General features: G+C 40.7%; 1 protein-coding gene across 1 annotated transcript; it reads right to left on the bottom strand.

Moving 5' to 3' along the window:
• Positions 1–481: 481 nt before the first annotated feature.
• Positions 482–26242, bottom strand: LOC115355474 (liprin-beta-1-like). Its single transcript, XM_030046287.1, has 25 exons — positions 26110–26242; positions 17949–18028; positions 16077–16282; positions 14826–14915; positions 14375–14488; positions 14108–14218; positions 13106–13198; positions 11522–11639; positions 10267–10328; positions 9568–9634; positions 8927–9045; positions 8599–8678; positions 7778–7835; positions 7122–7275; positions 5520–5655; positions 5282–5410; positions 4969–5119; positions 4123–4237; positions 3892–3980; positions 3212–3334; positions 2987–3112; positions 2210–2398; positions 1639–1797; positions 1367–1432; positions 482–1135 (listed from the first exon to the last, which is right to left on the bottom strand). Exons 2-25 carry the CDS (start codon positions 18010–18012, stop codon positions 1049–1051), a joined length of 2706 nt encoding a protein of 901 aa, XP_029902147.1. The 5' UTR covers positions 18013–18028; positions 26110–26242; the 3' UTR covers positions 482–1048.
• Positions 26243–26525: the final 283 nt, after the last annotated feature.

Here is a 26525-nt window from a genome sequence, read left to right as displayed (position 1 = left end):
TTGTCCCCAATAGAGACTGCTTATGATTGACTGTTTTTCCTTTTGACTGCCTGCAAAATTCACATATGACTCTTGTTTGATCTTGAGTCCACAATAAGCAGACGCAGCTTTAACACCAAAGCTAATGACAACAAGATGCTTGCAGCTGGCTGCTTGTCTCAAAACTACAATTACTCAAGCTGCCTGTTTTCCTCATTTGATAGGAATCAATTTTATGCAAGGTAAAACAGAAAAATTAAATAAAATGTCAACCTAGTTTGAGCCTTCTTTTTCATTGTGCATATAGCATTTACCTAAGATTATAAAATCATACATCAGTTTTACTGTACAAAGCTCATGTTTGTTGAACTACAAACTGGAAGTTCCATTCAACAAAAACCACAGACTTACAGTTTCACTTGGCATCTATGAAACATTTCTTACCCCTTGGTTGCTTCTAAGAACTTGCTGAAAGTAATAACAACATTTTGTTAAGGAAATATGCATTTACTAATTTTATTACCAAAAATTAAAAAACAACAGAATAAAAACTTAGCTGATAAGGCAAAGGCTTGTATAACAATACCTACAGGCGATGGAAAATCACTTATGAGAAGATAAGCTTTGGCTTCTCATTTACTTTCAGTCATGGTATTTCTAAAGACAATGTAGGGCAAGTACCACTAATATCATTTCATGTGACTGGAGGACATTAAAACCTCTAGCTCAGTACAACTACTGAGGAACACTGATGTGGAGGGGGGGGGCTTTATAATAAGTCACAAACTGGGACAAAACAAAAGTACTTGCAGTATGTTGTGATTACTGAAAACAAAACATAGATGTTCTAATAATAAATGCTTAGAGGTACATGAATGCAATACATGTTGCATTTTCAGTTCATGCAGTACAATTCTGTCAGCTTCAATAAATATACATGGACACAGCCTACGGTCTAGAAGGTTCTGTAAGGCTTGGTGGGAGATGGCAGGGTTAAGGGACGATGATGGCACAGTTTATTCTTTTTCATGGTGCTGGACGAGCGGGGCGACTCGGGGCTCAACGTCTCTCACACATTAGAGTTGTCATCTGCCACGTCGACCTCTGGAGGGCAGTAGGAGATCTCCGAGAAAAACTCATCATCAGTCAGCATGCTCTGCAACACACAGAGGAGCAGGGAGTGCTGAAACTCTCCAAAGTCAACTCAGGTCTCATTAACAGGCTCCTCCATCACATTATTCAGTTCTGTCCCAGTGAGCTGCTGTGTTGCTGCTCTTGCCTTGTTTGATTATACTGACCACACCCTCGCCACACATAGGAAATGAACTGAATCACGAGTGAGAAACAAACCAAACAGGTCCTGTGTAAGATATCAGTCATTTCTTACCGTCAGATTCTTGATACCCTCAGAAAATGCTCCTATCTGTCGAACAGTCCCTTCTGAGTCTTCCATCTGCCAGTAAAGTATATAGAGTGTTAGGCATCAGAGGTAACTCAAGCACAAAATGAAACAAATGAATGCAAAATGCTAAAATAATCGGCCAGACTGCTCCAAAACTCTTCATGCAGTATCTTCATCACAAATGCTTTGGCAGTTACATGCAACTAGTCGCAAAAAAACTGAATTGCTGAATTGTGTTCAAATTAATGTAAGTGGACCTGTTCCAGCTGGTCGAGGCTGTCCTCGTAGATCCTGTAGCCCTTCTGGAAGCTGCTGCTCTTGGGCATTTCCACATTCATGGGGCAGACATATTCTTCACTGTCTTCCTGCCGCTTCCTCCTCAGAGTGCCAAAGCCGCCGAAAGAGAGCCTTCTAGGCTGAAGCAGGAAAAGGGAGACAATATAAAAAGGTTGACAAAGATTATCTGATTCCCCAAGAGTTTTATTGTTGCAAGGGTGGAAAAGCTTCTGAAACTGCATTTAAACTGCTATGGGGAACTAAAAGTCTCCCTCAAAACCAAAAAAATGATACAACTTTTTAAAGGTCAGCAGCAGTCAGGGTGCCCACAACACATGTTCAATGATAAATATCTCTGGCATCTGTTAGGCCCTTAAGGCAGGAATTAATCTGCACAACAATCACTGAACAATTCAATTTTAAAAAATTACAGGTATCATGTATTGTAATGTACTGTCAAATGTAATAAGTGAAATCAGTGATGACTTGAGAGCAGTATGTTGGGGAGGGATGTGATCCCAGATGCAGGTGCGAGATCCCAAGTGCACTCACCTTGACCTTGGCAGTAGCAGTGAGGACGGTGTAGTCTGGGTTTTCCAGACACTCCTGTTTGAGCCGCTGTGCCTCTGAGCCGATGAGCAGGTGGAAATGTGTTGCCAGGTGGCGTCTCAGCAGGGTTTTGTTGGGAGGAATATTGAGCAGAAGGGCAAGACTTTCCACATTGAAGCGGGGCTCCAACACCTTAGGTGAAATGTTCAGAACAGAAAAACAAGTTTGATTTAAAGCTGCACTACACAGAATTTTAATGTAAAAGTACACTGGGATTATAGGTTTATTCTTTTTGTCAACACAGTATGATTTGCTGCTGTCATTCTGCACATCCTCCATACATGCTGTAATTCAAATATTTGTACTTAATAGGCAGTGTTTCCACTGTATTCATACAGCAAGGAAATTACCACTGCTGCAAGACAACCGTGAAATTGAAATTAACTTAACCACACATAACAGTAATTTAGTCTTACACTTATGTAAAACTACAACAAATGTAGTGTACATTGTCTAAGATGTAATGAATAAATTATGATTAGAATATTTTTAGCACTAGAAACACAACTTAAACCCTCATAGCTACAGACACAGAAGAGAACATAAATTATCACCCAGAGTATGAAATTACACAGGAAAGACTGTAATACATGAATCCCAGGGTACAATTTTCTGTTGTGATGTGCATGTTGCCGTCCTCATTTATATCATGTTTCTTTGCATCCCATTATCTGCTGCACAATGTAATTTTATCTTTGTCCCCCAGCCAAGCCCGCTCACCATCAGTCCTCCATGTACACCACTGCCCCTCAGGTTGGGGGCGTACTCTGCCAGATCCACAGACCGGAGCCACTCCATCACTCTGTGGTTGGTCCACTGGGAGATTTCTGCCGGTGTGATGTTGTTCTGGAGAGAGACAAGGGAATTATGATCCAGCTCTCAGATGGCTTTCAAAAAGGTTAAAACAAAAGACAGAGGTTTGGGCGGTGACCTCCTGTGTGATACCTCATCAGAGGGCCGTCGTCTGAGACAGTTGGGGTCGTAGGAGTTGAGCCGCAGGACCTGGATGGCCCTCTTGATGCTGAGGTGATGGAGGACGCTGCCCACCTTCAGAGACAGCAGGTCATCCTGAGAAAAAGCCACAAGATCAATCAACAGCTTCGTGTTAGCACAAAGTCATGTCACCTGTTGAATTATTAAATCAGTGGGCCAATTCGGTTAGTCACACAAGAATACATGAAAATTCCGAGCATGACCTCTTGAAACAAAAGTATCAATGAATTAAAAACAGAACAGGCTGATTTTCTCCTCTCTTTGATGTTAATTTAAAAAGCTTCCACCTCAGCCTCCCAAAAATTATACTATATTTTTCACAATGCTGTATTGTTAGTATTGTTTATGCATAATCTACAGTGCAGTTAAGTATCTGCATTGTGCTAATTTTGTTTTAATAAACTGGAATGGGACTTTTTGTTTTGAATGAGATTATCACCCGACTGATCACATAACATAGTGTATAATTTATTAGTCTACCCAGATATTATGCTGTAGGTTGTATTTAAAGCTCTGTTTATCAATTTTCAGTCAAATCTGTAAATAGATACAACAAACTGTAATATAACTTGTATTGTACCCATGTGTTGTGACAAAACCTGACATTGATTCTAAAAGTTGCGGCGACTCACCACTGTCATGCAGTGTAGCATACGACCATCAACGCGGCCATCGTCAAACTGACTCTTGTACTGTGGTAGGCCAATGTCATCCAGCCATCCTGAATAAAAGCATTAGAAACAATTCAGTCTGTCTAATCTACAGGAGACAAAGCAACAAGTCCTCAAAACCTAATCGTGGTTTACAATATGATCGTTTTTGTCATGACAGCAGAGATGATGTCACATGCTTTGGTCACTCACTGGTCACCCAGTTGTGGTCCAGTTTGCCTTTGAGGTCGTCCTCCTCCTTCAACCCAAGAGCTTGCAAGGCCAGCTGCAGCTTCTTCCTGTGGAGAGGGTGCTTAATACCCAACTCCTGATTGGTGACACAAAGAAAGACAGGAGCATTACACACAGTGAACCTCTACAGATGGCCATTAAGTGACACACAACACATCCAAGGCTACATTCACACCAAGCACTTTGGAAATGTTCAGGTGTGAATGACGCCAATCAGACTCAGGTGGCACAAAAGACACACTGCGACTGTTTAAAATGTTTCAGTAGGAGTGCAGTGCTGTTCATTAGGAGGAAGACAGTCTGAGCAAACAACAGGTTAGGACACAAAAATGCAGTTGAAATTTGTGGAATAAGGAGAAAGATGTTAGCATCTGATAGCCAGCAGTTCAGTTCCTGATGCATGGAAAGCCTAGCATAACCAAATGAACTGAGGGAAAACTGCAGTCTGCAGCATATTAAGCTATTTTTTCATGTGTTCTTAATTAGTATGAACAAGAGAAACTAAATTACAACAAAGACCTCTGACAAACCCATCACGGTAAAATAAAGTTACAAAATAAATACTGGAATCTATTTTCCTTTGACAGGCACTGCCACCAAGTCTCTAACTCCACAGAGATGACAGGCCACTCCAACTATGTCTAATTAATAAGCTGCTTGTCTAAGAGACCTTGTAACTTTTGTTTACATGTTGCGGATTGCTTGTAATTGGGCAGTTTGAACGTGAACAAACCACAAAAAAATATGCATTATGAGTGGACCAACTCTCAAAACTAAGCCATTCCCAATTGTTACTGGCATCCATACCTTTTCCAGATCATGGTGTGAAGCCTGCAGAAGTGTTTGTCCTGACTGGATCCAATTCTGGCCTTGGGCAACATACAAGCCAAGGCCCTGCTCCTGCAGCCACGCACAAACCTGATCCTTACTCCATCGAGAGAAGGGAACATCAATAGAGCTGATGAAGAAAGGAGAAAAAAACAGTAAAACTGAATTAAGTAAATCATGTTTCAAGTTGTCATCTCCTTTGACATTTTTATTTCTCCATTCTTATCATTTTGTGTTCTATTATGGATGATGTGTTAAATTCATGAGGACTGAGCATTTGGATTGCTCCTACCTGGCACCATGTTTTAAGTCCCGTGACCAGCCGAGGCGAGGGCCAGCGGTGGCTCTGACTCCTCCCCTCCTGAACTCCATTTCTGATGGCTCATCAAGGTTGAAGGAGGTAGAGTGACTCCTCTTTAGCCTGCAAAATTGAAAATCATCACTATAAACCACTAAAAACGCACAGGGTACTGTAAATAGCACAGACACACCCTGAGATAAAAAGACCTTGAGGAAATGTGGAGTGTTACCTGCCAAAGAATTTCTTGAAGCCTTTGGACTTCTTCTTGGTTTCTGGTGAGGACGGGAGGGGAGCTTCATTGTTGGATTTATGTGGAGGAACACCGGCCAAGTCCAAGTGTTCTGTGCCTTTACGTTCTGTCTCAGCTATAAAAACACATATTCATTAACATGCATTGAAACTCACCATCACTGAATAAAGCTCAGGTTTCTCCCCGAGCTCATGGAGGGCAAATCAAACAGCTGCCAACAGCAACATTACAGCACATCTCCGACTAAACAAGCACCATTAGGTTTATCAAACTGGAAAAACATGCAAAGGTCTAGTTCCCTAGCACAACAGACTATTTATAGACTTGGAAGACAACAAATGACAAATGATTCACAACTGTACTGGCAAGCAGCATTAATGTGGCTTCATTGCAGATGGTGTCACATCATGGATAAGGGACAACTGGATATTATTTAATTAGAGCACTGTCAGAAACAACTCACACCATAGCAAGAGACAAGAAAAACCAAGAGAGACACTCCTTAAGCACCCACGAAAAACAACTTTTCAGTGGTCCAAGAATAAGAGAAGGAGAGGGAAAAGTGCTCAACCACAACGTGATCATCTAACATCTGACATCTCAGGATGTAGCAGGTCACAAGATCAGATGGTCACATTGCAGTGTCAGTGGTGTCCCTCTGCACATCCAGCTGTACCATCCAAAGCAGCCATACTGCAGGCCTGGCAAGGACATTCTGCTCTACTGTACCTAACGTAGGTGCACTGGCACTCCGGCTGCGATCTTCACAATTTACAGACCCACGGTAGAAGCATTAGAGGCAGCGACAGAACAGAACACAAATATCAAAATGGTGTGATAAGAAGAGGCAAATGAAAATGCAACACAGGACGCAAACAAAACAATCATAAACTCAGACTAACACAGCTGGATTTTTATTCATTCATCAATAAACTAGCCACCATTCATTCATCCACTTTTCAGTATTAAACTGAACAAATGCTATTAGGAGTCCAAAAATTTCCCTCCCTCCTGGTTTGTTAATGCTGTTTTCCACTCCTGTTGGACTTAAAACCCATATCACACAATGAAAGTGGGAACCAAGTTGGAAAACATATCTTGGTAAAATCTGTTAATGTAAGACATTTGTAAAATTCCCTAATATCCCAAAAAAATATCCAAAAAAGTCAGACTTCACAATCACTCGGCACCATTTTCACCCCATCAGCAACAGTATACAAATATGCAAACTATCCCTTTAAAATGAGGCCACATAGGGCAAAAAGTGAAACATTTACTGGATGTCTACGTCTTCTGGGGTACAGGGCAAAAATAAAGCATTGTCTTTTAGATATTGACTTCTCTGGTGCATATTTACAGCCGTTTATGTTTTGTTTAAATGCACAATAATGTATTTACGGCTTGATATAAAACAGCTATAGATCCTGTGCTATATCCGAGCTTGAACATAGATAGGATGTTGAAGTCATGAGTAGTACTCAGTTGGCTGTTACATGTACAACAGTAATGACCTACAGAAAGCATCCATGATGACTACAAGCAGCTCAATGTGTCCATCATTCTCTGCATAAAGAAGCTCACCCAGGTTTGGAGCACTAGATGTTCGCTTGCTTCCACGGATCTTGAAGAAGCCACGACCAAAGGAAGAGCGGGCCTTTTTGGTACCAAAGCTCTCATCACCAGTCGTGCTTGCTTTAGTAAGGGAGGAAGAACTGGTTCCTGCTTTATTGTTGGTCTGTAAGAAAAAAAATACATATGGCAGAAAAGGGAAATTATTTTACCAGTAAATTTAATATAGACAAAAACTGTAGTTGTGCCATTCTGCCACTAGGTGTCACAACATTGCTACCTGAGTGCCCTTACATGTCCTGTGATGATATGAACAATGATATAAGAACCTGGTGAACTCTGGCAGTATTAATTCATAAGCTGGAGAATCTTCATACATGAGTGGAGAATTTCAATAACACAGCGAGGCACAGCAGGATGACATGCCCTCTGTATGACTGGACCATGAGTAAGAAGTGTGTAATGTGTGCAAGAATGCATGCACCTTTTGCACCCATACTTCTCATACCGCCCCCACGTTTAGAGGTCAACAGGGCTTACAGTGTTAAAGTGCTGGAATTAATATGATTTTATCAGCCTCTTGGTATTCCTGCTGTAATCTTGGATTTCTCCAGTTTGCCCACTGGAGCTAATACAACTCGCCCACATCAGCGAGAGGCTGGTCTTACCTGGTCAGCGCTGCTTGTTATGTGGCCTGAGCCCGCTGGGTGTGAGACATCTGACAAACTGTAATGACAAGGACAGCTCATGCCTTTGTGTGGAACAAAACATGGCTTGAAGACAGTAAATGAAGACAATGAATGCAGACAGTAAAGTCCTCTTCTCTGCTGTTGACTCTTAGCAGCTAATGGCTCCACTACTGGACAATTTAGATTTTACCAAATCTGTAACACAATATTTATGCAGAGCTTACAACTTTTTTTAATTAAGGATTTTTAAAATGATTTGACAGTGTCTTTCTCATCTTTTTATGCGACAATTGCAATATTCACATTATTCATTTTGTTTAATCACGTTTTTTTTATTGAAAAGAAACTTAGTATAGTAATAGTATTCACTTAATATTAGCGCATAGTAATTTTCAAATTTAAAGATACTGCATCTTGGTGCAAATAAAGCTGCTTTTAGGAAAATTCATATGGATGACCGTATTATGGTGATGGTCTCTGAAAGTTGATTTCCATATTGTAGTGGAATGAATAGAATCCAGTGGCTGGATAAAAGGTAGGAAAAATGATATCAGATTTCTAAAATACAACTGCTTGCTTTGGGAAAAGCAGAGACATGAAGTATATACATGCAGAATCACTGGTATGGTTCTTTAAACATTTATACTGTTACATAAACATACATGAGAGTTGAATTGTAGTAAGAGTAGTAAGAGAGTAATTGTGCATTATTCCATTTTTGGCTTTATATAAATAAGTGTTTTAACATATGTGGGAGCAATACAGTAAAATGGTGGGCAACTAGGATGACCAAATGTTACCTTTCTGCCGCATGTGCCTGTAACTGTCTTTCCCGGTCCAGTTCATTCATTTCTGAGAGCACTGCTATACATGGAATAGACTGGGACAAAGCAGAAAGTGACAGAGAAAAGCATTAGCTTGCCTAAATGAACACGCTCTCCAAACAGCAAAACACAGACGATCATATTATGGGATATCTCTTTCTGCTGAACTATTAACCAAAACATGACCTCTGAATTCCTGGGAGCAGCAGTTTTATGTGGGAGGCCAAAATTTGGTTTTTCTAAGGAAGTCTAGAGTCTAGGGCCCATCCTGTATGTGAATTGTTTTGACAGACGCTGTGTTTACTTCGCCAGAGATCCTTCCTGTCTCCCCCTCCAACGCCAGGGTGACCTGATCCACCTCCATGGCAACAGGAACCGAAGGATCATCTGGGATATCATCATAGTCATCTTCGTTCAGCTTCTCTGAAAAAGGGACAGTTATTACTAATCAACACCATCCTGGAGGGCAAACCCAACAAGCTCAGTATATCCACTTATTTACTTGCAGAACAGTTCACTCCACTTTAGACTGACATAAACCTTATGCAATAAAAATATGTTTGTTGGATTCTACTTTGGATCTAAAGCACTTGTCAGCCTAAATCACCAAGTGCCACTGCAACAGACAAGAATGTCTCATCCTCACTAATTGAGACACTATAGATTTCCCCTGTTAATTATATGCAAGTGTCAGGTATGGTTACCTCTCCACCCACAGGAAGTGATGAATCAGCTGGCCAGTTTGGTAAGTACGCGTGGGTTGTGTACAGGAGACTGACATGACATTGCATGATTTTTGTTTTGGGTTGGTTTTATTTTCAGCTACAATTTCAAATTTGTTGCAGTTGCTGCTTTGATAAGATATTTATGTAATGGCACTGTAATTCAAATATCTCTTTTAGTAAAGCAGCGCTAGTATCTGTGTATGATCTGTGATGGTCTCACCTTTCACCCGCTCCTGCACTTTCTTGTACTTGGTAAGAGACTCTTGCAGCTCCTCTATTCTTTGTTCCTGTAGATAAAGAATGGTACCTAGTATTTTAAGGCAAAATTGAACTTTGGTAGATTGTTCAGTTGTATAGTTCCCTGTCTGATGTATGAGTCCACATGCTGGTGAAATTCGTTGCATTAGTTACTCTGTGCTCCTCTGGGCTATCTTTCTATCTTTCCATTCACTCCCATAGCAAATCAGCTCCCAAATAACACATTTTAGTTCTGTAGTACACACTGTAGCACATAAGCAAATGTTAAAGCGGATTATACCAAAAAAAAAAAAAAAAAAGTCCTGGTAACCATTTTTAATACAATTACAATTATTTGTGAATGCACTACCAGGTTGTTTCTTCCTGGTGCAAGACTACTATGCAGAAGTTTCCTGTAGGCGCAACATGCTGGATCTACTTTCCAATTCGAATACGAAAATAACAAGAAAAAGGGTTTAATTTACTCAAAAATGGGTACTACGACTGCCATGCTATGGAAATGAATGGAGAGATACAAATACAGCATTGTGGATTAGCAGGCCAGGGGAGCACAGAGCAACTAACAAGGAAATTTCACCAAATTCCCAGGACAAATTCTTTTTGCAAATCAGTGTAACTATTGAGCTGCTACTTATGGCTGTAATATCACAGTGCACCCTACCTTCTCATTATTCGCCAACATCAGTGACTCCAACGCCCTCTTCATCTTCACCATTTCTGTATCTGGAAAACAACAACTCTTCAGACCCCAAGCTTCAACTCCCACTGTATCTGAAACCAGCACACTGGCTAGTTACAGCCAGTGGAAACCACCAGTAATGAAGTCACTGGAGCTTACTGTGGTGGTGAGTGGGGCTGCTGTCTCCATGTTGCATGAACTCCTGGCTAAACTATCACAACAACGTATTAAAAAGAGTTACTTTCTGTGTCACGATCAGCTCTACACAACTAAAAAGCCCTTGTGTGTAATTCTCCTCAAACTCTACATGCACTGTCAGATTCCTTTCATAGCAACCAAAAACTAACCACTGATCTACAAGTCAAACCTACATGCGTGTGAGGTTTATTTACATGGGTAGAGCATGTTATTAAAGAAGAGAGTCATGCTTCCTTGTCATTATTTTGTCAGCAGTTTGTTGTGGTTTACAAGGGAGGGTGGCCTAGTGGTTAGAGAAACCATCCCTCAACTTCACAAACTTGGTTCAAAGTCCTGTGTTGGGTAAGTATGCTGTAGTGTCCTTGAGCAAGACACTGGATCTCTACCAATTCCAGCAGAGCTGCTCCTGACCTCTGACCTCCCTGAAGAGGGCAAGCAAATTGAGAATTTCCCTACAGCAATAAATAAAGCGTCATATTACAGAGCCCCACGTTTTACCATGTCCAAATTATTTCACATTTTAAGTTTTCCTTAAGGCGTCTGGTTCTCTTAAAACAAGACAACAGCAAATCTAGTGGAAGACGCAGCTTCAGAATGTTTGTACAGATGTGATGTATCTCTGCATGAACAAACAACGAACAAACAGGGCAGCATGAGCGACTCCCCTCTGAATAAATGGTATGCCTCTATCAGGGAGCTGATAAGAAAAAGTCAGCAGTAGGTGAAGGAGTGGGAGATCCAGCTCTAACATGCTTGGTATGGAGCTGCAGACAGATAAGGGGTTACAAGGAGGGGAGTACAAAAAGGCCCCCATACTTCCCTCATTGTAGCTTTGTCTGTGTTGGCGAAATGCAAGATTTGCTGCAAAAATCAAGGTACCCATCATTACTTCAAAAAGGACACTCAATATGGAGAGCTCTTGGTTGCTGGAATGTGAAGTTTCTTTTGGTAGAATCCTCTTCAAACACTGTTGTAATATTAGAGCTGAACTCTGAAATGGTGTGGGCTCCTTCCAGACAGCTATTAATGTAGCTCCCACCTCTCTCTCCTCCGTCGGCTCTGGTGTGGTTCTCCACCCTGAGTCTGGCGTCATCGTTCAGTGTCCTCAGCTCTACTTCCCTCTCCTCTAGCTGCTTCTGCAGAAGCTGCAGTTCCTCCTACAGGGGATTGAAGACAGCAAGTCAACACCTTTACCCCCAATTTGTAAATCCAACTTGCGTAAACAGATGGAGGGAAGAATGTGTTTTATCTTGAGATAACACTGCCAACGTTTTTGGTAAATGAGCTGTTTTATCAACTTGTGCAAGGACAAAATTGGTAGCAGTTGTGTTCATCTGTGTTGAGTCCTTACAGTTCTTTTTAATATTATTCCATTACACTAAACCAACATATAGTAGGGCTGAATGATAAGTCAGAAAACATACATCAATTATTTTAACAGATATTTGAAAGCAATTTTAGTAGGAATAATAATTTTTGTATCACAATGTTAATTTTCAATGGAAAAAAAAATAATATGAGATGATGTGGTTTTGGCTAGAATAAGTACCAAACAAATTTGTTTTCTTATGTCTAGATAATATGATTTGTAGGCCAGGGCACTTCTGTGGTAACACAATATTTCTCTTATAATGCTGTTTTGTCACATATTTTACCTTTATCAAAAAATTGCAGCTCCTGCTATTGGGAAATTGCACTAAGCCATATTGCATTTTCGATAATATAGAATTTAATTGTTCAATCATACAACATTGCATGTTAAATATTTAGCACTGAAGGATAAATACTGGACACACAAGTGAAAAATGCTACCTAGTTTTCCTTACATACAACAGAAAGATACTAAAATATTTAGTTTCTCAAAAACTAAGTTTATTCTTTTAAATCCACGGAATGTATAAAAAGGAAACCACTTTCAATGAAATGCACCACTCAACACGTTGTCAATGGTGTAACTTTAGGATCAGGCAACTGGTACTTTAAAAAGGGAGCCCCTTTTCTCCTTTTGTAATTGCACTGTAAAACATTCTTTTTGGGAGTGCAATGAGCAAGCAGTACAGGAAATATACTGCCTCAGTCCACAAGCCAGAGCATTAAAACAAGAAAACTAATGGGGGGTTTGACCCTGGTACAAATCCTGCAACCGGTAAGCTAGTGGAAGCACTTACAGGAAATGTGAGGAAAGTCACGAAAGCAGTGTGCAGCAGTGGAGAAAGAGGAGGTTTAGTGGATCTTAAGGGCCACAGAGGAGCAGAGTACAGGCTGGGGATTAAATCTCCTTCACCTCATCTCCAGTGAACCAGTCAGTGTTCTACTTTGGAGGCTTGGTAGGTTAGCATGGCGTGGAAAGATGTTAAAAAAAAAAAAAAAAAAAAAACAGAGAAGAGAGGGGGAGAAGGTGGAGTGAAAACAGATGAAAAGGAGGGAAGGAGAAGGATGAGAGGAGAGAAAATGTCATGGGGATAATCACAAGGCAAACAACAAAAATGTCCTGTGTGCATGTAATGATTTGCTTCAAAGGGTGCCGTGACTTAAGACCTCCTGTCATGCACAGTCAAATGTGGAAAAAATGAAACCTTCAGGTCTATGCTAACTGGATGAGCTTTGGCAGTTACACACTCACTTTGGTAGCTTTGAGTTTCTTCTCACACAGCAATCTTTCATTCTCTATATCAGTCACCCTGAACCGCAGGTCCGTTACTTCCTGATACAGGCCCTGGGGGGGCAAAAAGAAAAGTCCATTACCCATTAAACTCTAACTGTCACAGCTTCTACTGGGGAGTTTTATGGTGGCTGTGTGGGAGGGATTTTTTATTTTTATTTATTTATTTTTTTTTAAAGGGAGAGAATTCCTGCCAAAAGCACCACACATTACTTTCCAGATTAATGTCCCTCAGGAGAGGAATTGAGCAGCTCACTCCACACATGGAGACAAATCCTGGACTAAAGGGAAGCGTCATGGTCAATTTCTATACAACTGCTTTTATCCCCATCAGCAACAGAGCAGAAGCCCTACATCTTGGAGCAATTATCATTAAACAGAAACATTATAAGAGACATGTATTGTCTGTTAGGTGGAGTTTCATACGATTCTCACACCGTTCATTTTTAAACAATTATACTAACCATAGCACATCAGCATTGCTGAAGTGGGACTAGTATGTTCTCAGCTGTGCCTGATTTATAGCTAAATGGAAACAAAATTAAATTGTGCAGTTTTATTTGCCACAGTCTACTTCCTAGAGGTTGTATTGCCTGGAAACACCACAGTATTCCCCAAATGCACTGTATGTGTAGGCTAGTGGACAGGGTATATGGAAACTATAACACACACAGCCTTCTAGCCCTTCAGACGGGAGGGAAGGGAGGGGGCTGTATGGGAGGAAACAGCTGCTGGAGCAAAGGGGGCGTTTAAACCCGACTGTTGAAGTTCACCCAGCACCTTATGACAAATCTCTGGGTCTCACTCCAGCTGAGTGAGACAGAACTCTGGCCAGATCCAGTGACTTTTTAACAATGGCTGGATGGCTGCCAAGATTCAGAATCACACATGACAAGAAGGGTATAGCTCCAATTAAAAAAAATCAGCTATCTTTGAACTACTGCAAAGGCAGAATCTCTCTACCTCAGTGTCCCTGTGATCTCTTTCCACAGCAGTCAACTTCAGCTTCAGACTTGACACCTCAGTCATCAGCTCCAGCTTCTGGGTCTCCAAGGCTGTCCTGTTCAACAGCTCCTATGGAACAAGATGCACACTTGGTGAAGCCGCACAGAATCTTACATGGGGTTGCAGTTTTCAGATAGGACACAATTATTGTGTGTTGATTCCTTTTCATGTCGATACTCCATTTTAACACCATAGAACCCATGGCATATTATTTAGGGGCCTCACCTGTTGAAGCAGCTCCTCAGTAGCATTTAGTTTCTCCCGATGTTCCTCAAGACATGTGTCCAGGTCCCGAATCTTTTCACCTTGCACCTCCACCTGGTCTGTTAAAACACTAACCTGAAGAAGGACTAATTTTTACTAATCGGTGGACAAAACCACTCAAATGATGTGTTACCATAACAATATGGTTTAAAAATTTTAAAAAGTACAGTTTTGCAACTGCAATATGATTCAAGATTTTAGCAGGAGTCATAACTTTGCATTTTTAGCTATTGAAATGATGATGGTGTGTTTTTTGCTGGGGTCTGTACCAAATACAATTTGTAAAATACAATTTGTAGGCCGGGGCAGTTGGCCACATTGCGATTTTGATAATATTTCGATCAGTTGTTCAATCCTATTGTATTCTTTGAACTTGCTCATGTCTGTGACAGGGATTTTTGATCTTACACACCTGAAGAATAAGGCACTCCTTGTCACTCTCCAGTCGTGAAAGACGTTCTTGGTAGACCGCATCTGCACCAGATGAGCCATGGCCATTGGTCTGAAATGATAACCAAGACTGGTGTTGTCGGAACAAATAGCTGCATTTCTTGCGCCTGTTAGCCACAGAGTTCACCTGCCACCTCTTTTGAGATAAAAGCTGATAAAAGAAAGGAAGACGAAGGCCTTGGATTGTCATGTTGAGATGCTGGTTTTGTTAACGACTTCAAAAGGAAATACCAGCCAGCCTCCAGCCAGATAAATTTCCTAATGGGTGCACACTACATATGCGTAAAGCTTCCCCAATGATGAGCTCACATGATTTTCCCTTGAGGAAGAACATATGTACATGTATGTGATTTTGGTAAGAAGAAAATCATGTGAGGGTCAATAGTATTCTCACATGCAAGTGATTTGGAAATTGAATCAAAAGCAAGCTCCTCTCTCAAATTTCACACATGGAGAGACAGGGCTATGAGGGAAGAAAAAACATGAGCCTCAGTCTGAGTCAACATTGACTTGGAAGATGGAAACTATTTCCAGCAGGACTCCTATAGAAACTCCATCATTCACAAAGCATGTCATAACAGACCTCTTACAATAAACAGAGTCAAGGTATGGGTTACAAGGACATGATTTAGACGTACGAAGCAGATCACAACATAATCAATGCATACTACAGTAACTAGGTCTTAAAGCCACACAAGTCAAGATTTCTATGTAAAAAAAAAAAAAAAAAAAAAAACACCTGTCTTATTCTATCACAAATTGGAGCTGCAACAAAGAAGAGTCCAACCCCCACTTCCTGAAACCCTGTGGATTTGGCATATTCCCCCAAATTACTAGGATTGACAAATAAAAATTAAAACACAAAACACAAAACTTAAACCTCAACAGCAATAGGCAAGCGCCTGGTCCAGACAAAGCTGGACTCAATAAACAGTGGTTTGAAACTGCTGGGGAAAGATTTTTTTCCAGTACTATCCCCTGCAAGTAAGATAAGGTACGAAATAAAGTCCTTCAATCTTTCAAAAATTCAGTTATTTCTCAGTACCACTTGGGGTTGCCAAAGTGTGAAAGCAGTGTGTCTCTTCGATTACTCTTGCAAATCCAAGAACACAGGCACATTTTGTTGTACATGCATACTAACCACAAACATACTGTGCATATGAAATTTTCAACCACTAAAACTAAAAAAGACTTTCCAGATAGACTTTCCTACCATTCGTCCCTGAAGCCACTCTGCCAGTCCTTCTGCTGTGGAGTCTGGGATTTGGCATCGCAGGTTGTCCCTCTCTTCGTTGTCCATCAGCTCCAGAGCTCCACGAAGGTCTTCCAGTAGGTGGAGTGCCCGCAGGCCACCCAGAAAGGGTGAAGTGGGCGACTGGCAGTCAAATAGCCCATTGGAGTAGTCCATAGCCTTGGAGCCTTAGGGCAATAGCAGAGAAAGAGAGCGGAGAACTGGATGGGAGAGGCTGACTAAAGTAAAGATATTCCACGTGAATAATATAAAAACACACAGATAGGAGAAAGGGATTACAATTACTCATTACCATGAGCAAGTACCTTTTTGTGTAAATTGAGTATTTTTCAAGTACATTAACTCATACTTAAGTATGTTTTGACTTAAGTGTTACTGTTTTGCTACATTTCATATCACATCCAATAAAGTTTATGGGCAATAATCAACAAGATCCACACCAGAAACTGCCCAATTTATGAGTTGTGAATGAGAGAGACAAGGTAAGTGAGAGTCAGTCGATTCCAAATCTGTGGCCTTAACTAGTTTAGATTTACAGCTCTGAAAACACTGTTGGGGCATGATGGAGAAGAAAAAAATGTAGTATGTGTGAACAAACACACCACTGACTGACATGTCTGTAAATTGCAGATCACTTTGTTTATGCACTTTATTTGATAATGTTTTTAATTAAAGGATCATATTTCAAATTCTAGGTTCTTTCCTTTTTGCATTGCATGGGAAACATATGTGAGAACATTCTGTTCTTTAGGTTACTCAATAGCTTGGTCTGAGCACAGTTATAATGCACTACTTTATACTTAAACAGATTTTACCAGTAATTTTACCTCTAATTGAGTAAAATGATAGCAAAATATCAGCACTGCTACCATACTCTGGTACTCTGTAGTAGTCTTTCCACCCCTACATAAACAAATACAAATTCACACACTCACTCAAACACAAACATACCTAATGAGCAGATAATTGAGGACTTTATCAGATGGGAGAAATATTGAGACATGCTACAGATAGCATGTTTAGAGTAAAAATATGTCATCATAAAAGCAAATACTGACAATTAAATTCCCTATTATATCTATTGATGCCATATTTGCCCAACACTGAAAGCAAATGCACCAGCATGTTTACGGAACCCGATGTTCCCACCATGAGCCGTAATCTGCAGGACACCATCTGTCGGCTATCTTAAATGTCAGACTCCATGAAGATGTCAGACAGTTGTAATACAGAGGGAACTAAAAAAATAAATATCCAAACAATCACGGCTTGCCAACAGTAGCAAGGGAGCAGAGCTCGATGAAGGCTGCGGTTAGTGCGGTAACAGGGGGGACTGGGAGAAGTCATGTGATCAGCCATCTCTCTCCCACTGGAAAGGTCAGTGCTATAATTACCCACATCAGCGGAAAAGTGGGAAACTACAGCCTGTTGTGCTCATTTGCAATAGTGCAAGTATATAAAGTGTGGCCAAAAGTTCCCAAGCAGCATTTGTATTCCAAAGTCACAGAGGTTGAATAATCATTAGTTTCCAACACTGCAGGGACAATGGAAAATTCATTTTATTTGTCATGGTGGAAAAATGCAGTGGAGGCAGAACTGGCCACTGATCTGGTAGCAGAACTTGAGCATTATGCCTTATGCACAGCAAAGAGGCCTGCATTAACTGCAGGTACAAGTGGAATGTGTAGGTCATAGTGTTTACCATCCTTTGCATTTAGTATTGCCTCCTTCCCTTCAATGGTTTCCAGATGTGACTGGACCCTCACAGGATGCCATGCCCACTTTTAAACTGTGCTTTGACTGTGTTTTAATATCCAAGTGTGCACTGATTACCTGCTATGATCCCATCCATTTGCTCCAAGGCTGCTGCCAACATCTCACTGGCGTCAGACATCATCCTCTCCTCAGTGAATCTGAGAGAGAAAAGGAGAAGTAGGCTATGTTAAGGGAGTAAGAAGAGAAGAAAGGTCTGTTAAGGCCTTTACCAATCCTCGGCAGCCTTCTGAAAATCTAATTATTGCAGAGGCCACCCAAACCACCCAGTGCAGTATCCAGTCACCAGCTAGTCAGGCTGTTTTCACAGATTTGGAACTACTGTCAAAGTCAAATGCTAATATTAGTCATGAAATGTGACAAAGAGGAATTCTTGAATTTCTGTAAATATAAAACAAAGCAGGAAAAGAGAAGTGTCATTTCCTATGAGTATGTTGAGAAATTAGTACTTTGGTCATGTTGTTTGTAAAGTAAAATCAAAATGTACAGTGTGATCAGAAAATTATTTACGCCATGTAGATGGGCAATGGGAGCTTTTAATTGACTCATCTGGTATAGGGCGATTGTGGTTTCAGTATGTTTAAAAACACAAAACAGCATGGGATTTTTATAGAAAGGATGAAACAATTATTCTAATTTGGTGATCATAATCATTGTACATAGACCTCAGCAATGATTTCTGCCATGTTATAGGTGCCAGTCTTAGCTAGTAGTTTACTATGTCTGTGGTTGTTTTTGAATTTCCAACAGGACAAATTAGAATTGAGTTACTGCTAATCGTGTTATTGTGCAGGCTTTCATTCTTCATTTATAAATGTCTACTAACACAAATTATTCTGGGAGTCAATGTGTGTCACAGAAAATGCCTGTCTGAGAGACAAACAACAAAGTCAATTCTAGGACTGCAGGCTCAACCTATTACCCAGGCCTTATTTCCGGTGGCAAGGCAGTCACGGGTGCTGAGGGTGGGCTCCTATCTGCAATAATAGGACTATTCTCCCAGGGGTCTCAGGCCCGTAGTACTGGCATGCATGGCATGTCAAACTTCCATAACAAAGTTGAACAGTATCCCTTAGACCACTGAATTCAAACAGCTATCACGTTTCTCTTTTAACTAAACACTTAGCACCTCAAATAAGACATGGTGGGAAAAAAAAATGTTGGGAGATAGCAAACATTGTAAGAAATGCTGCGTAAATGCCCTGCATACAGTGCTTGGAGCTTCACTTGGAGCTTCACTTCAACTAAAGACTCAAACAAACTAACATGCTAACAGAGAGTCTACTTGTTCAGAGCAGCAGGTCCCATGGTAGGGGGGCAGGGACTCGGGTGAAATACTGCAGGGTTTGCTTCATTTCCTCCCACTCCAGGGTCACAGTGTCACACCCAGCAGGGTAAAAAATGGGCATTAAGAGCATAATTAAACCACTTGCCTCAACATAAGCTAAGTGGGGGGGAAGGGGTGCTGTAAACACAAGGGGCTTTGAGTGCTGTTTTGCTCTATTTCAATCATACACTTCAGGATAACAATGAGATTTCTTTCAAAATACGGTGATGCCCACACTGCATATCAGTCTTGGCAAGTATTGAGAACCATTAATTTTTCCACAATTTATGTTAAACTTAAAATGGATTATTTTTTTCCTCAATGCATATACAATACCTCGCAATGATGTAGCAAAAACATGTAACACATTTTGCAAGTTTAATAAACGTAAATGGTGGCAATATCTAATTTATGCAAGTATTCAGAACCTTCATTCAATAGAACCAACTTTGGCAATAATTACAGCTTCTAGCCTTAGGTATTTTCCAGCTTTGCACAACTGAATTCGGGCAGTTTCTCTCATTCCTCTTTGCAGACCCTCTCAGTCTCTGTCAGACTGGATAAAAAGCATTGATGAATTGCAATCTTCACATCACCCCCCAGATTTGAGGTTCAAATCTAAGCTTTGACTGTGCCACTTACAGACACTTCAGTGTTGTCTTTGCTGGGTTCTTCAGGTCACTGAAAGGTCAATCTTTTCAACAGTTGTCTGAAAAATGGCCTCAAAGTACAATGCTGCCACGTCCATCCTTCACTGTAAGGATGGTGTTAGCCAGGTGATGAGCAATACCTCCTTTTTGCCAGATGTACCACTTGGCATTCAGGGTATGCAGTTTAATTTTTGTCTCATCAGACCAAAGAATCTTGTTCCTGATGCTCTCAAGAGTCCTTAAGTGCGTTTTGGCAAACTCCAGGCAGGCTCACCAATCCTTTTTACTCAGGAGTGGCTTCCATCTACCCACTGTACAATAAAGACGAGTGGAAAAAGGTTCTCCTTTTGGCAAGTTCTCCCATCTCCGTGGAACTTTGAAAACTCTTTGAAATTCTGTTAGAGTAGCTGTTTGGCTGTGGGTCCCCTCCCTGGCTAAGGCCCTTCTTGTCAGGTTACTGAGGTTAGCCATACAGCTAGCACTGAGAAAAGTCCTGGTGTTTCCAAACTTCTCCTATTGCACAGTTACGCAAGCCACTGTGCTCCCAGGAACTTAGAATGCTGTGGCAATTTTTTTCTACACTTCCTGAGATCTATGCCTTAACAAAGTTCAATCTTAGAAGTCTGTGAAGACTTCTTTGTACTTCTTGAAACACCTTATATGTGCACTTTTCTTAATATTGTCCAAGCAACTCAATTTTTCAAAGGTGGACTACAGTCACATTTTAGAGATCTCAAGAATGATTGAAGAAAACAGAACGGATCTGACCTCAATTTGTAAAGTCATATCAAATAATCTGAATGATCAGATCTCAGATATTTTAGTTTTCTTCACTTTTAATATAAAAAAATATAAAATATATAAAAACGTTGGCCTTATGGGATATTGTGTAGACTGATAGCAAAAAAACAACAAAAAAACGTTGTAAATTCAGCCTATACCACAACAAATGTGGAAATGTACATTGGTCTGAAAAAAAAAAAAAAAAAAAAAAAATCAAAAAGAGGCCTGAATACTTTTTGAAGCTACTGTTATGAACTTGCATACATGAAACAATCCCAGAAACACTGAGCTGACTGTTCTGTATTGGCTGCAGTTCATGCCCCTTAAATTAATACAAAACAGATCCATTGTTCAATGACCATACCCAAAAATGTCAGATTTGAATGCAAGACGGCTTGCTTGTCAATTAAATTTTACAGCTCCCACGGTGAGTGAGGGTGGAGGAGTGCCACAGGGGTATGTCTTAGGAGGACTAATATATTTTCTTTCACAGGTATTTCCGCAGTTTGATGGAAAACCATCTCTCACTCAAACTAGTGTGGAAGCTGTATTTGGTCAGCTGCCTGTTTCACCCTGTGGGAGAAATCTAAACCTTGTCCATTTTTGAGAAAGAGCTGGTTTTTTTTTTTTTTTTTTTTTCAGAATCTAAACATTTTCTCTCTCCCTGTGTCAGCTGAAACCAACAAATAGCATGATTAGAGCAACACAGCTAGGCTACATGCTATTTAAATTCTGCTCTATTGTACTTCTCTTCAATTGCAGACTATCTTGTGAAGTCTTGTGGTCAGAGTGTGATTCCAGGTATCAAAGAGAATAGTATGAGGAGGTTGTAACATAAAACAGATCACCGAATACTGACAAATGATTTTCTAACTAGTTTATCAATTTGGCTCTGCTGTTGTGTGATTAAAGTCACAAAAATGGTGTATAATAAGTTTCATGAGTATTCCCGTTCACTGGAAAACAGGACATCTTAATAGTCTGCATGTGATTCAGAGTTTAGGGTAAAATTACTTTTAAAAATCAAATCAGTGAGTACATATGCACTTACTGTTCTTTTTGAAGCAGACACTAATGAAATCATGTGCAGGACATGACGCACAAATGGCACTGAAACTTTGTGCCACGTAAACTCCGCTCATTCTTCAGACTCACATAACCAGAGCCTTTAAAAAAGCTGGGCTGAGCTGAGAAAGTTTCCATTTCATTTGCATCAGTGACTAGGCCGGTCACCCATAAGGAATTTTCTGTCCACAACTTCCAGGGAGAAGCCCGCAGATTAGTGCCCCTATCCTCAGCCATGTGAAGTGGTGTCTGCAGTAAAGGGTGATAATGCAACGGTGTAGGAGTGAGTGCTACACACATTCCTAAGCAGGTTAGTTCCTCCTGACACCAAACACTGGATGCCTGGTACTGACGTCCCCACTGACCTCTGTGTCACCTTTTCTCTCTGTCTGTCACATCACATCTCAAAGAACTTTACACAGTCAGACATCCCAGTTGATTGATCAAGTGAACAAACAACATGCCACAACATGCACAATATGCCATACCAAACAAAATAAGACACAAGGTCAAAATATATCCAACTAACTAGGGGCAACAACTGGAGTGACTAGGTGAATATACAGAGACTTTAACCTGCAAATCAAACATGCATTTTTGTAATATGAATGCATACATTTTATTAGGAAAATGCCTTGCCCATTTATTCCTTTCATTCAAATATTTCACTGGTCTGAACATGAACCTCCATCTGTTGGATTCAGAGTAGTGAGGTTTTGCAGTGTTTGCATCTCACCAATCCAAGGAACACACAGCAAAAATGTTGATATTCTAAACTGTGAACAGAAACGTTTGATACTGTGCCTGTGTTGACTAAAGAACTAGTGATTACTGTGGGTGCGCTTGCTCAAAAGCGTAATTCAAAAACACTGTGAAAAAAGGGGAAAGGGGGGCTGCACACAACAAGCAGTCTGGGCATCAAGCCTCAAGCAAAAGACATTAAGGAGCTGAGATAGCTGAAAAAAAAGGCTATGCCAAAAAAATGAAAGGGAATAAGCAAGCTACACAGGGCCTCTTCAAATAAAATCCACTATCTCCTCTTTTCATATTTTGCACCCTACCAATTAAATAATAGTATTTCAGCTCCCTTAAGTCCCTTTTTGAGGCTAATTGGCTTGTGTACAGGCTCATAGTGTAAAAACATATTATGAAGACATTTCATTTCTGTGCTTGGCTGTTCTGCTTCTGGTGGAATCTGTTTTTTTTTTTTTTGTCTGTCTGTCTCAGAGAAACACTGACAATTCTGAGCTTCAAACTTGAGCATGGAGCGATGGAGGGGGAGGGACAACACATTTGAAAAGAAAACAGGCTTGGATTGCTTGACCCTATGGTGAGTGGTAGGTCTCGCGCACACCGACAGACACTCACTCACACACACACACACACACACACACACACACACACACACACACACACCCTGCCGGTGCCTCACATACTAGTGCACCAATAACCTAGTTCCAGCTGTGATACAGATGTGCCTTTCAGAAGTGAACTGGCTCACACACTTGTCTCACATTCAGCTGCTTCACTGCACTTTCACTACTTTTCAAACTATGGCAGAGCATTACACACTCTATATTTTTGTTAAAGCTTTCATCCAGATGATTAGAATCCAGCTGAGGACTGCTTCATGGAGCCACGGGCATTAAGGCCTGACAGCAGTAAAATTTAGTGCGACCATAAAAGAAGCAGTTACAAAAATAATTGAGGAGCAAAAGCAGGACTCAGATGGAAGTGGATAGTGTGACATGGACTTGGGAAGTCAATCCCATCTTGACAGCCAAGCTGCAGACAAACACTATGCCTTTGTTTACACTCTCCTTTAAAAGATGGTTCACTGGACTTCTTGTCTCGGCTATTGGGAGGTCAGGTTGCTGTGTTTGACAGAGGCATCAGCCCAGTCTAAGACGAGTGGTTTATTTCTCACTGCAGTGGTGGCGGCCACACTGGGACACCACACGCACAAACAACCCTTTGTCTTCCAGAGACTCACATGGTAGCAAAGCGATACTGATCCCAAGGTTCTCCAGTTTTTCCACATGGCCAAACTAAATCATGGTCCAAATCACATTGGAGAGGGAAAAAAGGGAAGTTATGGTGAAGTGGGACTGGAGAAACTGAGTAACTTCAGAGCAAGCCAATAGAGTGTAGTAAGATGAGCTGCTGCTTATTGTTTTTGTTATTAAGAGCTACTCCACTTCAGCTTGAGGACTGGCTCTAAATCTAGAAAAATATTCAAAGTATAACTTTAAATTTGCTGCCGTATACTTGGGTTACAATATATGAGAGGATGAGTTATAACACTCTCATAAGCTTTACTTGAATACTTATTGCCTATAGCAAATGAGCTGTGCAGACTTGAAAAGCGTAAACAACACTGAAGCAGATGCATCCCCACACTCAGGATGACCTTCACTTTGTTCTGTCAGGAAGCATTTCCTGACTGATTCTGGAGAAATGCCTTCCTTTTCATCACAAACTGCCATTTCCCAGCAATTCCTGCATCAGCTGCACTATAACAGCACTAAAATCTGAGAACTCAAAGTCTAACAGTTTGTTGTAACAGAAAACACAATGGAGTAACAACTTTTCTTAATGTATGCTGGAATTTATATGGCTAAAAAAAAAAATCTGCCTACAATTTCAGCTCAGGCAAGAAATGTTTCATATCAAGTCAAATATTTGTTTCATTACAGAATCATATCAACATCGCAATATATTATGCTTGATTTGAAGTGACACCTCCCATCTTTCAAAATACAGTAACACACAGTACCACACAAAGAATGTATGGAATGCAAATGCCTAGAAAAGGGAGGTTTCCATTTGAGAAGACCTATAGAAAGAACTCAGTCCATGGAAGAAGAAATGTAAAAAACACAATGCAAAAAGATCCTTGGGGTCTATCCAGTATAACTCCATGAACTATGCTGATTTACTGCCAGCCAAGTTTGCTGCTAATACAAACCAGGCCCTATTAATGGACTTTGCCTCTGCTATTGGCTCCTCTTTACCTGAGCAACAAACAAATGAGACCGAGGACCGCCTGAGGAAAATGTTTGGCATTTAGAGATTAGACTTATTGATTTGTGACTCTTTGACATCTGAAAAATTCACTCGGAAATGCTTTAGTGTGGTGCACAAACTTCTTTTATCACCCTAGCTCTCTGTGCGTAACATCAGATGTAACTGTGCAATCAAAAGTTCAGCAGCATGGCCTCTCTCAGCTGCTGACCATTAGTGGTGCGAGTACAGCGCTACAAATATGGTTATTGTCAGAGAGCAAAAAAAATCCTTTTCTTATGCTTTCAGCTCTGCGCCCGGAAGCCAAAACACCGCCAGACGTCCAGTGGAGGTCTGCCAGCAGGTCACACAATGCCTCAGGAGGGAGGTCTTTCCTGAACGACTTTACACTACGTAGGTTTACCCAAACAAGGGCTGGAGAAGTGGAAGAATGATAGTGAAAGACGCTGACAGCAGTTTTAACCCTGACTCACAGATGCACCTTTTAAAGGAATGCTTTAACTGGGCTGCTACTGCCTTTCCAAAATGCTGGTGGGAATATGAATGGAGGTGTAGGGCACTGCAACTCATAACTGGCAACAGAGACGAATGAAGAAGTTAGCTCTGATGAAATGAAAGAGGTGCACATCACACAAAAGCTGGACATTTAATCATTTAATCAGTGCTGAAATAGAATTATTTCCTAAATGCCATCACCACCCAAGTCATGACTAGTCAGCTGATGGCTGGACACATGCATTTTAAACTAGCACTATTTCACCAACTAATGACAAATTAGTGGCCAGCAAGGGGAGAGAGAGAGGTATGTAGTGAAAGGCAGAATGTACAGCGGATTGAGAAAAGGACAGCTAGCTTAGCATTTATGTTTGCACATGAAATGTGTGCACTTGGACATGAAGTTTGACCTGTAAAATACACAAAGAGCAGATAATATTGTTTACCTGTTGTAGGGGCAGTACAGGGATCCAAAAAATGGACTGGGCAAATATCACAGCAACTAAAATTCAAGACTAAAACTCTCCACTCGAAACTATACGTATATGACGGTGATAGGAGCCACGGTATATCAAAACTATAGAGTAAGGTCGCTATAAACTGACTCCAGACACGCTAGATGCCCAAAGGTGACAGACATAGAATAAGAGAGAGTTAAGTGGTAAAGATAATAAAACACCATAAAGTACACCAGGTTCACTGTAAACTGTATCCTATACAATAAGCCCCTACAGGACTATAATGGGAATATTATAGCGGCTTTTCACTCACTGTCAGTTTGCCTTGCCACGGCGACCATTGGATAAATATTCAAAGTAAGTTTGCAAACGGTCGCAAAAACAACAAAAAAAGTTGAGTGAAACTTCAGTAAACTTACCGTTTTCCAGACAGTTAACTCAGAGGACCCTGCAGCCTCTCTCCAAACTCTCCTGCACTTCTCAGCAGCGTCTCATCACTGCCGTTCACCTTTCCATTGAATTTCTCAGTGAATGGCTTTTCCCATCTCCAACTTTAGTGGACTACAAATGGCGTCAAGTTAGACTTACAGGCGAAGTGGTACCGGAAGTCAGACTTTTTGGCCTTCGAAATAAAAGGGAACAACTTTTTTTTTTTTTTTTTGGTGGAAAAAAATACAACTATTGGTGTAAACATCTACTTAATAACGCAATATCTAAATCTATATATAGATAGATAGATAGATAGATAGATGTCTGTAGTGTGTGTGTGTGTGTGTGTGTGTGTGTGTGTGTGTGTGTGTGTGTGTGTGTGTGCCACATACATCTGAAGCTTAAA

This window comes from Myripristis murdjan, chromosome 23 (genome assembly GCF_902150065.1).
Source record: "Myripristis murdjan chromosome 23, fMyrMur1.1, whole genome shotgun sequence".
NCBI lineage: Eukaryota > Metazoa > Chordata > Actinopteri > Holocentriformes > Holocentridae > Myripristis > Myripristis murdjan.
The sequence above is the reverse complement of the archived record's forward strand: the minus strand, read 5'-3'. Positions and strand labels throughout refer to the sequence as shown.